Source organism: Rhopilema esculentum, chromosome 21 (genome assembly GCF_057945365.1).
Source record: "Rhopilema esculentum isolate cy_ngs chromosome 21, ASM5794536v1, whole genome shotgun sequence".
In the NCBI taxonomy this organism is placed as follows: domain Eukaryota; kingdom Metazoa; phylum Cnidaria; class Scyphozoa; order Rhizostomeae; family Rhizostomatidae; genus Rhopilema; species Rhopilema esculentum.
The window spans coordinates 4,399,901-4,413,197 of NC_142835.1; the positions used below are offsets into that span (position 1 = coordinate 4,399,901).

The following is a 13,297-nucleotide window of genomic DNA, read 5'->3' on the forward strand; positions in this document are numbered from 1 at the left end:
ATTATCAATCGCTGCACATAAAAAACACAATTTGCTAAAAACGGCTTCCTTCGATTACCTGAGCATACCAAATGCTGGCTTCATCTGGGTGCACACTCTTCACCATCGACAAGAGTTTGACATCAGGGCCAACCTTTAACAAGGAAAATAACATTATATGAGCAAAAATTCCAATGCTTTAAGTGTTTCCATTCCATAGAGCGAGCAGTCGTTACAAAAATTGCCATCAGGAAAAATTACTCCAAGAAGTCGATACGTTGCTGTGAAATCCTTGCATACAATATAAAATGGAAAAATTGACGAATTAGTTACCTTTAGTTCTGACATTGGTTCCATTTCAAAAATCTTTTTTTCATCAGCAGCTTCAGCCGTGTCAATAGTTTCAAAATCCCAAACCTGAAATAATCAAAAAGTTTTAGAATCAGACAATTATACATTTTTTAAAATACATATAAATTTTTTAAAAGATAAAAAGAGACTAATATAATGTTAACTACTATAAAAGTGTGAAATCTTATAGCATTATGAACCGAATTGAAGAAATAGGCAGGATAAAAGGGCCAGGCAATGAAACACTCTGAACAATATATAATGATATTAGGTAATGAAACACTCTGACCTTAACATATCCATCAATCCCAATTGTGATGAGTTCCCCTTCGTCTAGGAAAAACTGCTCTATCATGCCTTGATGGCAGGTTTTCTTGCCTTTTCTCGCAATTTCGACTTTTATAAGACCACCATCCCATAGAAGCATGTTACCCCATTCGGATCCGGATAAAACTTTACCATCTGGTAGCTCAACGAATCCTGTTAAAAAAGTGAGCAAAAAATTGAATAACAAACGGTAGTGTTTTTAGTTTATTGAAAGAATATATTTGACTGATTTGAATTTGCATTGTCAATACCTCCTATGACGTCAATGCTCTTTCTGTTTCTCCCTTTATCAGACCTTGTGTTGCCTTAAGTGAACTTAGTCCAAACTGTTAACATGAAGACCTATTAAACACTATCCGTGTGTCATATTTCTAATTAGGTTCTCTACGTTTAGCTTACACCTTAATAAGTCCTTTAATGAAATACAATCATAATTGAAACGGAGCTTGATATACCTGCGATGTCTGATAACTCAGTTGTACCAAATCGTCCAAGCTCTCCTTGCAACTTCAAACCAGTAAATGTGGATGCCATTGACCAAAACCTGTTCACAAAAAGGTTGAGATAATTTCGCATATTCATTACACGAGCTACCGACAGTCAAACATCAACAGCCATCACAGAAATATAGAGAAAAACTTAAGTGTAAGGAACAACTATCGATTCAAATGTTTGCATCTTTTTAAAAATACCAAATGACAATTATCTTAAACAGATACTGAAGTATCTTAAATAATAAAAATAATTGAAGCAAAGGTCGCTGTTGGCATTCTTCAGTACATACGCTTGATAGTCCAAGAGAAAAATTGGCAAGAAGAATGATTTCAAAAGCTTTTGTTTTTTGAAAAGTAGCAGTTGTCAATTTGCTCAACAAACCTAATGTGTGCTGTCCCACTCGTGCATAAATGGCCCTCATCTTCAGGTGAAAATGCAACTTTGTAAACATCTTGCGAAAACGCTTTTGACCTTAAGACAATATTTTCATTGATCCAGTCCCAAACTGTAAGCATGAAATCAGGGGCACTGCCTACTGATGCTAGTTTGTCACCATTTGGGGAGAAGTCCAAATTTGCATAAGCCTTTTCGGTACCGTCCCGGAGAATTCTATACACCTTAAGTGATGGGTACTCATAGATTATGATGTCCGGCTTTTCCCCCTTTTCAGCCACTGCAAAATACTTTCTGGAAGGATGAACCTACGAAAGTAATTAATCAAACTTGTATGAAAACTAGCATTAATTGCAGGCAATTATATTAAAATTGCCCACTGCAGTTGTACCTGGTACTCCTTTTCTAGCTAATATTAGAAAAAATACCATTCGCAAAGACCTAAAAGATTAAGAAACAACAAGGACCTTTTGAGCTTGTGAAGGTGTGTCAAACAATAATAACGATCAATTTAAGTAAATTGTACCAGGAAAAGTTTTATTTTTTTAAGATAAAAAATATATATATTTTCTATTTTAAAAAAATAAAAAAAAATGTTCCCGGCACAATTTACTTACATTGATCGTTATTATAGCATCATATTGTACCGCACGCATTTTAGTATATGTGTGTCAAACAAGGTTATCTAGCCTAGATAGTAAACCTGCAGAACTGGTGTTGAAATAAAAATAATCCTGTTAGGTAAATTGAATCTCAAACCACTATTGATGATGCACGTCTCTTCCTTGCAGTGCAGTTGTTTCTATAAATATACTAAAATGTGTGCGGAACAATATGATGCTATAACAACAATCAATGTAAGTAATTTGTACCAGGAAAATTTTTTTAAAAATAATAAACGACGTTTCGAGCATAGCCTTTTATCAAATGATCGAAATGTCGTTAATTATTTGGAAAACAATTTTCCTGGTACAATTTACCCAGTTTTTCCTTTTATTGGTTATCATCAACTCTATTCTAAATTAGCTTTTCAGTTTTTGGCTTTATTCATCACAAAGCTTAATTTAAGGCTACAATGACAAAAGAGTCTTTATATTTTCTAATAAAAGGCACATACCTTATTGAAAAATTAAGTAAAGCTACTGTTTCCCAGTTTGTCATAAATGTTTGATGCCATATACAGGCAGATTGTAGATGTAATGTAGATGTAGGTGCATTAAACTGAACAAGCTGTATATCTATGTACTATATTTTCTCTACCACTATGTGCCATTTAATAAAGCAGATTGTATAAGAGAACTAATTGTTTATTCCTACATGCCCACAACAAAAAGGGGACTGGATACCAAAAATCATTTTTTGACATAATTACCAAACACTACGTGTAATTGCAAAGTAGTATTTACACTATCTACTAGAAAAGTGTCATTTTTGCTAAGGAATCTCACTTCACAAATTCTGGCTCTAGAAATTTTCTAGGAATTTTTTCTTTGAAAAATTTAATTGCATAAATTTCTAAATGAAAATCATGTCACTTGTATAACAGTATAGAGTGGCTATATCATATGCCTAAAGTGATATCTCGTCAAAATGTCTCTAATTATTTTAAATGTAGAACTATACAATCTGAAACTACTCAATAAAATTTATCTTTATGTAAAACATTTGCTAGCTCTAGCCTTCAGGTTTTGCATCAGTGATGTCCATACTTCAGCATGCTATTCAACCTGATTTATGATGCATTTTCTGATTGCCTAATGACTGACATAAAATTGCCAAACTTACTGCAATGGCTCCTATCCCTCCACTCTTGGTGCTTCGTATGTACCTCTTTTGCTTAGTCTTGATGTTAAGTATCTGCAACACATTGCCGGCAGCAAAGATTATGTGGTCATTGTCAATCATATGCATATTTGACCTTTTTGTACACTCAAACCCAAAGGAATGACTGTTTAACATTAAGGAAAAGATATAACAAAAATTTATGCTTAAAAATATGATACAATATGAAGTTAAAATTTACAATATCCCCCACAGAAAGAATCTTTAATTGTGGGGAAAAACTTAAGGGAACTGTAGGGAAATTTTTAAGTGGAATGTGAGCTGAAAATCAACAGTTAAAGTGCTTAATTGTATTTATTATTTCTGTGCTTTCCTAGAAACTAATGCTCTGAGTATATTAAAATAACAATCAATCATTTCCTTACACATTTGTTGGTATTGAAATATACTGTATCTTCTGTGTTTTGTGAATATTAAATTGGCTTTTCACTTAAAACTAATTCAACTAGCCTAATTCTTTAGCTGTAATAAAATAGGTTGAAATCTATGGCAAAGAATACTAAACAAAAATATTCAATAAAATGAAGAGGAGATAAAAGTGCTGAAAGGATACTACAAATTGACCATATCTTCAGGAATTCCTTCAGTTGTGTTTGGTTTTGAAACAATTTCATCAAAGTCATAATAGAAATCCGATGGCACAGTATGTTCTGTTGTCTCTGCCACTATTGTTTCATCTAAATCTAAGGCAAAGAAAAACTAAACTCAAAACCAACCAAAAATACGAAAATCTTGCAAAGGAAAGATAATTCCATTTGACAAAGAACTTCTAAAATTCATTAGTACCTTCTTGGCCATCAAGTGCATCAACAGAGTTGCCTTCTTCCTTCTTAACATCTCCCTCTTCTAGTTGAATAGCTGGCTCTTTTGTTTCCTTTGCTGGGGAATTTTCCAATACAATCCCTGTGCCTTTGACAATAGCTTCTTCAGATAAATCAACCTTTGCTGTTGAAATTGGTCTTGGGTGCAAGTTTCCACTAGATGTGCTATCAAGTTGCTGTGGTTCTTCTCCTGTAAGAGGGACCTTTGGCTTTGCTGATTCAACATCTTGACCCTTTTCAGGCTTACTTTCTCCTTCAGTGTCAACTGTCATAAAAATGTGGGTTATATTGTAGCTTATTGCAGTAAATCTAAAACATAATTTTCAAATAACAAACATGAAACCAACCACATAAATTCCAAATCCTTCACAATTAGACACCTTAAAAAATTCAAAATGTGCATCTTTACATATCACAATAGTTGAATGATAACACTGATACACTTGATCAGCATTTTCTGACTCAAAAATCAATTTACCTTGAGCTTTTCCATCCTTGTCTTTTTCATTTTCTCCTTCAAGACCAGGGTCAGTAGTATCACTTTTATCATTGACAGGCTCTTTCCTGTCAAGCAAAACAATGTTTTCATTTTCTGCAGCATTTTGATGATCAGGGGCTGACTCGTCTACTTCACCAGAAACATGACTTTTATTTTCTGAATCTTCTTTTAATACCTCTGTTTGCTTGAATTTTTCATCATCTGGTTTATCAACATCATGATTTTCCCCATCATTGTTGGATAATTCATCACCACTTTTGGGAAGATCTTGATTTGAATTATCACTTGCCTTAACATCATCACTACTCCCAACATTATCATACTGTTCACCTTTCTTAATGTTGTCGGCTTCAACATCTGCATTCATTTCAATATCATCAGTATTACTTTTTCTCTCAACTCCTTCATTTGCTTGGATGTTATTAACGTTCTTGTCATTAGCCTCTAAACTTTTGACTTGTCCTTCTTGAATCTCTCTAGGTGAATCTTTGTTGTTTTCATTACTTTCCCTTCTAACTTCAGTATCATTTTCAAAACTTTGTTGATTGTTCTCATTTTCCATGTTTAAAGATTTGTCTGACATGTTTTCCTTAAAATCTGATTCTTTGTCTTTTTGTTCTTTCTCAGTTATAGGTTTGTTTGTTTCAATATGTTGTTTTTTAGAATTTTCGTGAATTTTGCTCTTCTCCTCCTTGTTCCCAGAAGATCCTGGTAATGAAATATCACCCTTAGTATCGTTATCTTCACTTAAAACAGCTGCACTGGCTTTTGAATCTGGATCTTTAGTAGACACTGGTGCATCCTTTCCCTTACTACTTATTTGTTGTGCTTCTTTAGAACCTTTATCTGCAGATTTTTCAAGCAATGTCACTGGCTTTTCTGCAGAATCTGCTTTCTGTTGCTCTACAAATTCAAACTGATCTTCAAGTTTACTTTCTTTGTTGCCTTGAAGGCTACTGTCCTTTGAAACTAGATTTTCTTTACTAATTTTTTCATCTACTTGGTTCTCTTTTGGTAGCTTATCATTCTGGCCTAAAGGTGACTTATCTGCTTCAAAATCCAAGCTAGAACCATTTTCTTCACTGGTTTGCCTTTCGTCTACTGTGAGTTTTTCATCAAGGAGTAACTCACCATTTGGTTCAGTTACAGCACTTTTTTCTGCCTCTGTTTGTCTAAATCTTGCATCCCCAGCATCAATTTCTCCCTTCTCACTGTTTATAATTGCTTCATTCTGTCCAGTGTTGTCAGAAGGCTTGCTTTCATCAATTGGTTTTGCTGTCACTGAGTCGTCTCCAAGGTCAACGAGGCCTGTTGTTAAATTATTAATTACAGATTGATTTTCCTCTAATCCGTTACTCGTGTCTCCTACTGACTTTGAATTACCAGTTTCTTTTGAATCAGCTCCTTCAGAACGTCTTGAAGGTTCAGCTGATGTGTCCGGTTTGCCTGTGTTCACTTTATCAGAAGCAGAAGACGCTGTTCCTGGTTTAGGTTCTTCCTTAGTATCGTCATTGCTGTTTTCGTCTGCAGTAGTTTGTGTGTTTTCTTCTTCTCCTAGATCCTTAAGCTCGAGCTGCTGCAGTGCCTTTGCTTTCAGCAAATGTGTAGCACCTACTAATGTTCGTGATTTTTTCTCTTCCCCTTTTGGCGGTTGATCTTCTTCTTTTCGAACATTCTCGTCCGACATCTTGAATCGAATCTCGAATTCGTATTTATTGCATGTTGCCATGGACGACCGCGGAAAAAATTATCACAGGGACCTGAAGGGATTACATACACGGTAGAAGATTTTGCTGTGAACCAGAATGTGCCCTTTTTACCCCTAAACAGAGCTGCCCAGAAGTTTTGGAGGCCCTGGGATAAAACAAAGAGAGGAGTTCCCTGCGAGCAAAGCAAGCAGAAAATTCTTCCATCATGACCATTTAAATTAGCTTGGATTTATTCATTGGCTCAAAATGTTTTTCTTTTTTAAGGCATAATTTTGTTACTGTTAATTAATTCATTTTAAAACGGTTTTCATCAATTTATGAGGCCCCAAGAACTTGGGGTCTGGGGCATTTTGCCTCCTATTCCCTCCCTTAACCAACAAGTTAAATGGACTGCCATGACAATGTCCTTCCTATACAACCACTTCTCCTTGAATGATGAATAATCCTAGTTTTGAAAATTAACTTTTTCAGCTGTGTATTGCATATCATTGAGGGTACCCAATATTTTTTCAAGGGAAGCAACACTACATCAACCCCAACGCTGAATCCCTAAGTACCCCAGTTTTAGCCAAGTGAATAAGAAAGGCTACAAAGATAAATGTCTTGCCTAGACATATGCACCCTCATTATGCCAAAGAATAATCATGTGGACAAACCAAGTGAAACACCCAAAAGACAAATTTCCTTTATTGATGCAAGGACCTTGGTGTCATTTTTCGTGCTGTTAGAACCACAGTCAACAGCTAATCAAAATGCATTTTGATAATGATCATATCAACTGCATACAAAGTCAATAAATTTGTTGTTAAAAACAGTTTTCAAATATCACTTTCTATATGTGAAAGTTGTATGTACCCAATAATGTCCTGTTTCTAGAAAGACCTCTTTTGTAGATAACAACTGGCTTCTTTAATAAATACAAAAGGTTACATCTGTAAAAGCAGTAGAAAATAGATGAAAACAAGACAAATAAAGAAACTAATTTTATGAAGAGGAACAAATTTTAAAAGAGTTATAAATCTACATTTGATAGGTTTTACAGAATTACAATATCTAAAAGAAAAAAATGAAAGATATAACATAGATGAATAAAAACACATTAGAAAAATACTGTGTTTCTTCAAATACTTTTACTTACAGCTATGAAAACTGTGTACTATAAACATTTTAAAACAAAAAATCATTCTGATAAATAACAATTTGCTTAAATAAAATGTTTATCAAAGCAAATGAAAATCAGAAAGTTTTGACAAAATTTTTATACATATTTAACAGCATTACAAAATTTGTAATAATGTTTATTTTGGGTCATCACAAGATTTGGAATCACAAAGTATGCCAAAAAGTTCCAGTTGTCTCAATGACAGCATTGATATACATCTCATATTTATGTATTTTCAATAAATAACAGTCTTTAAAGTGATTCAGGATATCTTGCACAATAGTTTTAGGTAGCATGCCGCAATGCTTCCTTGCTTCTGAGATATCGAGTTTCAATACAAAATATCAACCACCTTTTCTGCAACTTAAGAGGCAACATTTCCAGAAAGTATTCTTTGAACTAAGCGCATATCTTTAGGCATTACTGTAACGCGCTTGGCATGTATTGCAGCAATGTTGGAATCCTCAAACAGCCTCACTAAAAATGATTCTGTTGCTTCGTGTAGTGCAGCAAGTGCAGCAGCTTTGAATCTAAAATTTTTATTTGGAACAAGGTGGTTGCAGATTTCTTTTATAAGGCGAACCAATGGTAATCTTCTTATAAGGAGGTGTGAAGTTGATTGGTAAAATTGAATCTCTCTCAGTGCTTTTGTTGCAAAAGGCCTTCTTCGTGGTCTAGTAAAGGAAAAAGAGAAAAAGTACAACTTAAGACAAAGGAAGAAAATAATTTATGTGAATGATAACAATATGTCAAAAATCATACTTATGAATGTTTGTTTCTAGGCATATGAAATATTTCAAAACAAGTTACTTTCTACTATACTTATCCTAGTTACTAATGACTTGTGAGTATGGGGCCAATAATAATGGACAATAAAAATTTTCTGTTAAAAGCCAGATGGGCTCTGCATGAAAATAACAGAGCATGAAAATCAATGTTATGATAGATCGAGGCCTTGCTTGGAAAGGGATTCAATTGAGCACCAGTGTCTAAAGTGCAGCTTAAAAAAACCATATAGAGCAATTAAAGGAGCATCTGAAAACATATCAAACTTATAAAATGTTTACCAATGACTGCAAATATTATGATTCATAAGATTTGTACAAGAGTTTATATCACAAATCTTTTGATGACAGTATAAATTAGATTTTATATCTGGTTTCTTTTAAGGCCAGATCTACAAAAATACATCTGCAACTGAAATGCATCAAAAATACAAACACGAAAAAACAATTTGAGAGTTATATCATTTGAAATTGCAATGATATTTGAAAATGCTTTGTCTCTATTTGAGCAAAAATTCATTTTCATTATGATGAAAATGCAAATCTTTAAAAATGTATGTGTGCAAATATGCCCTGAGACCTGTTTACATGATAATGGTTACAAATAAATATCACACAATATATCATACCCAGAGCCCAGGGAATGGTGCTATGATAGCTCAATCCCCATTATCAATGCCAAAAAGAAGTCAATCTCTACTTTCGCTACTGTTTTTTGCGAAATTCCGGACTTCTCTCATAGATTCTATCAGGGGCGAATTTGTTGAATTGCTTTTAACAACATCTCTCTTAAATGTCAAATTGGGAAAATAGTTAATTACAAAAATTATAATGAGAAACTTTTTCAAAATAATTTTATGACGTTTATGTTAATTCGCAAGCACTGAGAATAAAACCTTGTTGAAAGTCGTTGCGATCTTTTTTGAAATAAGTAGACCTCTAATGAAAGAAAAGGGAGAATAAATTCTTAAAATCCCGGAGACTGGGAGAACGCAAGCAAAACCTGGCGTCCTGGCAAAACCGGGAGAGCAGAGAAATCTTGACAGATATGTGTATATCCAACCAACAAAACTGAATCTTCAGGGCTTTTGGGCTTCAAATGAACGTAGAAAATCACAAATTAAAAGCATGGCACCTCCGATTGACCTAAACCATTCCATGCCTATGACCACTGTTTTTGTTTACTAACTGAGTGTACTCTCAAATGCGGAACAGATAGGCTGAAGTTTCCATGACAACAAGGTAGGCCTAAGTTTGCACAGAAGAAAATATTAATGATACTGTAACATTTCGGAATAAATGTGCATTTATGCAAGAGATTGATAAAAGCGATCATATACTATCTTTTAAAATATTAATTTTGGTCAAAGTTTTATAGGTCTCTCAACAAAAGAGTTATCATGATCTGCCAAATATCTGACTTGCCATCACTCGACAAAGCGTCCAACCATGCTTACGCTAAAATAATGACAAGGCAATTTAATGTTGAATTTGACAAGCGTTACCTCTCTAGTCATCGTTTTGGTTCCTGTAGCATTAAAAAAACTGCTTACCTTTTCTCCCGAACAGCAGAACTTGGCGTGGGGCTGGCTTTCTTCCTCATTTCGATCACAGAATGAAATTCTGCGTTTCGGTGCTGCAAACTTCAACGGTCAAGCGGGACTGGAAATGGAAGACAACCGAAAGGCACGTGACTCGAATTAACGAATCACAAATTACATATGCTTCGCAGCGCCAAGAATCCAAGGGCCAGGGTCGAGACGTGTCTGTTGGTCTTTCGTGCGACCAGCGCGACACACTGTATCCGCCCCTGCCCCCTGCTAAATCAGTCAGTCAGTCTGCGCATGGGTCAGTAACTACTATAGAAATATCAGAATTATATCTATTGTTTTTGCAGGACCCAAAAATATCATTTCTGATAAATATTTAACCCAAAATAATCATTTCTGATAGATATTTAACCCAAAAACATCACTTTGGGTAAGCATTTGACCCCAAAAATATCAGACTGACCCCCCGTATGTCTATGTGCTGAGAGCTCCCCCTGGGGGCACGATACTACTTTTTTTCATCACATTTACACTGACTGAAGCAAAAAGGAACGGAACCAAATTTGACCCCGTTTGTATTTAAGTAAAAAGAACGGAACTTTCATGTGAAGAATGCGCAGTGGTGCGGCAATGGACGTCTGACATTTTCAGAAAGCCTCGCCCCAACCCTAGATTAAGCCCCGTTTTCAATCGTAACCAGAAAGTTCCAATCCTGACCGTTTACATAGAAAAAACAAGCACGATTTGGAAACGGAACAAATGAGTTTCACACTTTAGCGAAACCAAAGAAGAACGGAACCGTTTCCAAACAAGCACGGAAACAAGATGCTTAGTGTAAACGCAAGGCCTATCGTCGCTTTTTCAGGCACGAAACCTAGGAGTTCCGTTCTTTTTTCTGTAGTGTATACGAGGTCTAAGTTGGTTTCAGTACGCTCTTCATTCTACAAATGCGGCAGAGCGAATATTGAAGTGGGGAATATAAAACTATATGCTAGGAATGAGATTTTCGAGACAGCGATCATTCCATGCAGGATATAGCGATATATTGCCCTTTACTCTACCCAACTTACCCTCGCTCACACTAAAGTTTCACCCTCTCTATCTGCTATTCTCATCATCCACATTTTGAACTAAACTCGGATATTAACGAAATTATAGCATGTTTGGAACATTTATAGACAAACACAAAAAGAGGGCCCTTTGAATAATAAGCAGCCATGTTAGAGACAATATCAAAAGTTATTTACAAATTGAAGCTCATAGATTGCTTCAAAAGTTAAATTTAAACAACTATATACACAAATTTATGCCAATCTTTAGTTCACATTCTGCAGAGTCTTCCTTGACTTCTGAGGCAGTACCTAAAACATCAAAAGAAAGAAAACATCAGAAAACTACTTGTATTTTATCGTTCCATATATCGTAAAATTGCCAAAAGTTTATCTGCTTTATTTTTAAAATCATATGATGAGTTTATTTAGGGGTCAGTCAACATACACCCCTGGTTCAAACAGAATGCAAATTACAACCTGGAAGAGAAGGGCGTGTTCCGAACATATTGGAAAAAAGGAAACACAACTTGGGTCTGTCGTCTAGATTTTGCTTGATGAAATGGAAAAAAGGACATTTAAAAACTTCAGATGTCTACGTTGACCTCACTTTAATTTTGATTCTTATTTCAAATTTCCTTTTAAAGTGCCATTTTCTTTAATTCTTATTCTTTTAGATGAAAATTTGCAGTTTATTAGAAAAAAACAACCAAACATCACTTGCCTTAATAGGCTCTTCTTTGCTTTCAACGATAGCTACACCCATGTCAAAATCTTTAGGTGATTCATTGGCAACCTTTTTATCCTCTCCAGAGTTGAAACCCCTGATTATTTTGTCTATCAGAGGCAAAGATTCGCCAGCAGTCGTTGGGTCATGTGAGCCTCTTGTCTCTGATTTCCAAATCTAAAGGAAAGACTATAGCGTTAAAATCTTCAAATTTAAACTTGTAAAGCTTTTATTCCCCAACTCTTTTTTGTAAGGCAAATCTACTAATTTGGCAAGATATCTGGATGATATCTTAAAGTAATTTTTTACCTCGGATCCAAGACTCTTTTTGATCTTCGCAGCTTTTGCTGCATCCTTGTTGTCGCCTTGTTCAAAATGTCGTCGAGTTTCAGCGCTACCAGTTTTTGACATCGGTATATCATTGTATTCTGACAGCTTCTCTTTTCGTATTTTATCTTCTGCAGCAAGCAAACGGTATGTCTTGGCAATCTTATCAGCCCAAAATGCACTAACTTTCTCTCCTTGCGTTGCAGATTTCAAGACTTTCAGGACTTCAGCAAGATCTATTTTACCTTAAATTTGATAGGTTATTTATAATTAGTTCACTTTTACCAGTAGGAAAGCAAGAACCAATAAACAAGCTCATTTTAATCAGCATTAAGATTAAATCTTATAGCTTCCTCTTTCAAGAAATTTCAAGTATGATTACATTTTACAATCGTTTGATAGAGGTTTATATATGTCTGTGTACGTAAACCTTTTTCTTCACCAGTAAGTAACTGTAAAATGTAGTGAACAAAGTGAGTTATAAACTATATAAGAACGAGGATAGAGCAACAACATGTCTCAGCTTACCTGGTGAATTATCTGTTATAACACTCTTTGTGGAATCCTTTTTTGCTTTTAAAGCAGCGGGAGATGCCTCTTTTTCACTATGCTTCCGCACTTTCGATGATGCTAATTCATCAGCTAGGGGGATTTTAACATCATTAGATGCAGTCGTAGTCGTTTTCATTGTGATGGATGACGTAGGCAGCTCATTCGCAACCTTAACTTGTTTCTGAATTGGCATTTGATGAGATGGGATATTAGAAGTGGCACCCTCCTTATTTTTCCAAACGGTAGACGATGGTTGTTGTTTACCAGGATTGTCTTCATTTCCTTCATTGTTGGCAATGTCAGTCAGAACCCCGGTTTCGTTAGGAAGTGGTACACTATTAGCATCCTCTCGTTCCTCCTGTACTTTTGGAACAGCTAGAGCTTCAGATGATGGAACTCTTTCAGTTTTTACAAAAACAGGAAGGCCCTCAACTTCTTCTTGTGCCTCTTCTTGTGCCTCTTCTCGTGCCTCTTCTCGTGCCTCCTGTGCTACTGGGCTGACCTGATCATCAAGAAGCGACGATGAAGGGAGCACTTTAGCGACATTCTGTTGACTATCTTGTACATATAGGCTTTCTGGAGCTTGAAAAGACGTCTCTGTATTAGTTTCTGTAATGGTTTCCGTAGAAAGAGAAGCATCATTTTCCTCTTCTTGTGGATGCTGTGCCGTCGGAACATTTGCAAGAGAAGACGAACTTGAATCCTTACCGACCTTTTCTGGTGGTTCCT

At 35.3% G+C, this 13,297-nt stretch overlaps 1 protein-coding gene across 1 annotated transcript in view; it reads right to left on the reverse strand.

The window, feature by feature from the left end:
* LOC135684767 (cilia- and flagella-associated protein 44) overlaps nt 1-10,062 on the reverse strand; it is a 26,225-nt gene extending 16,163 nt beyond the window's left edge. Inside the window, exons 1-10 of the mRNA XM_065200420.2 lie at nt 9,917-10,062; nt 4,687-8,252; nt 4,174-4,473; nt 3,941-4,070; nt 3,331-3,493; nt 1,534-1,853; nt 1,113-1,201; nt 620-810; nt 313-396; nt 59-133 (exon numbers count right to left, since the gene is read on the reverse strand). Of these exons, the coding sequence (XP_065056492.2) occupies nt 59-133; nt 313-396; nt 620-810; nt 1,113-1,201; nt 1,534-1,853; nt 3,331-3,493; nt 3,941-4,070; nt 4,174-4,473; nt 4,687-6,436 (3,102 nt within the window). The 5' untranslated portion in view covers nt 6,437-8,252; nt 9,917-10,062. The remainder of the gene's footprint in view (nt 1-58; nt 134-312; nt 397-619; nt 811-1,112; nt 1,202-1,533; nt 1,854-3,330; nt 3,494-3,940; nt 4,071-4,173; nt 4,474-4,686; nt 8,253-9,916) is intronic.
* Nucleotides 10,063-13,297: the final 3,235 nt, after the last annotated feature.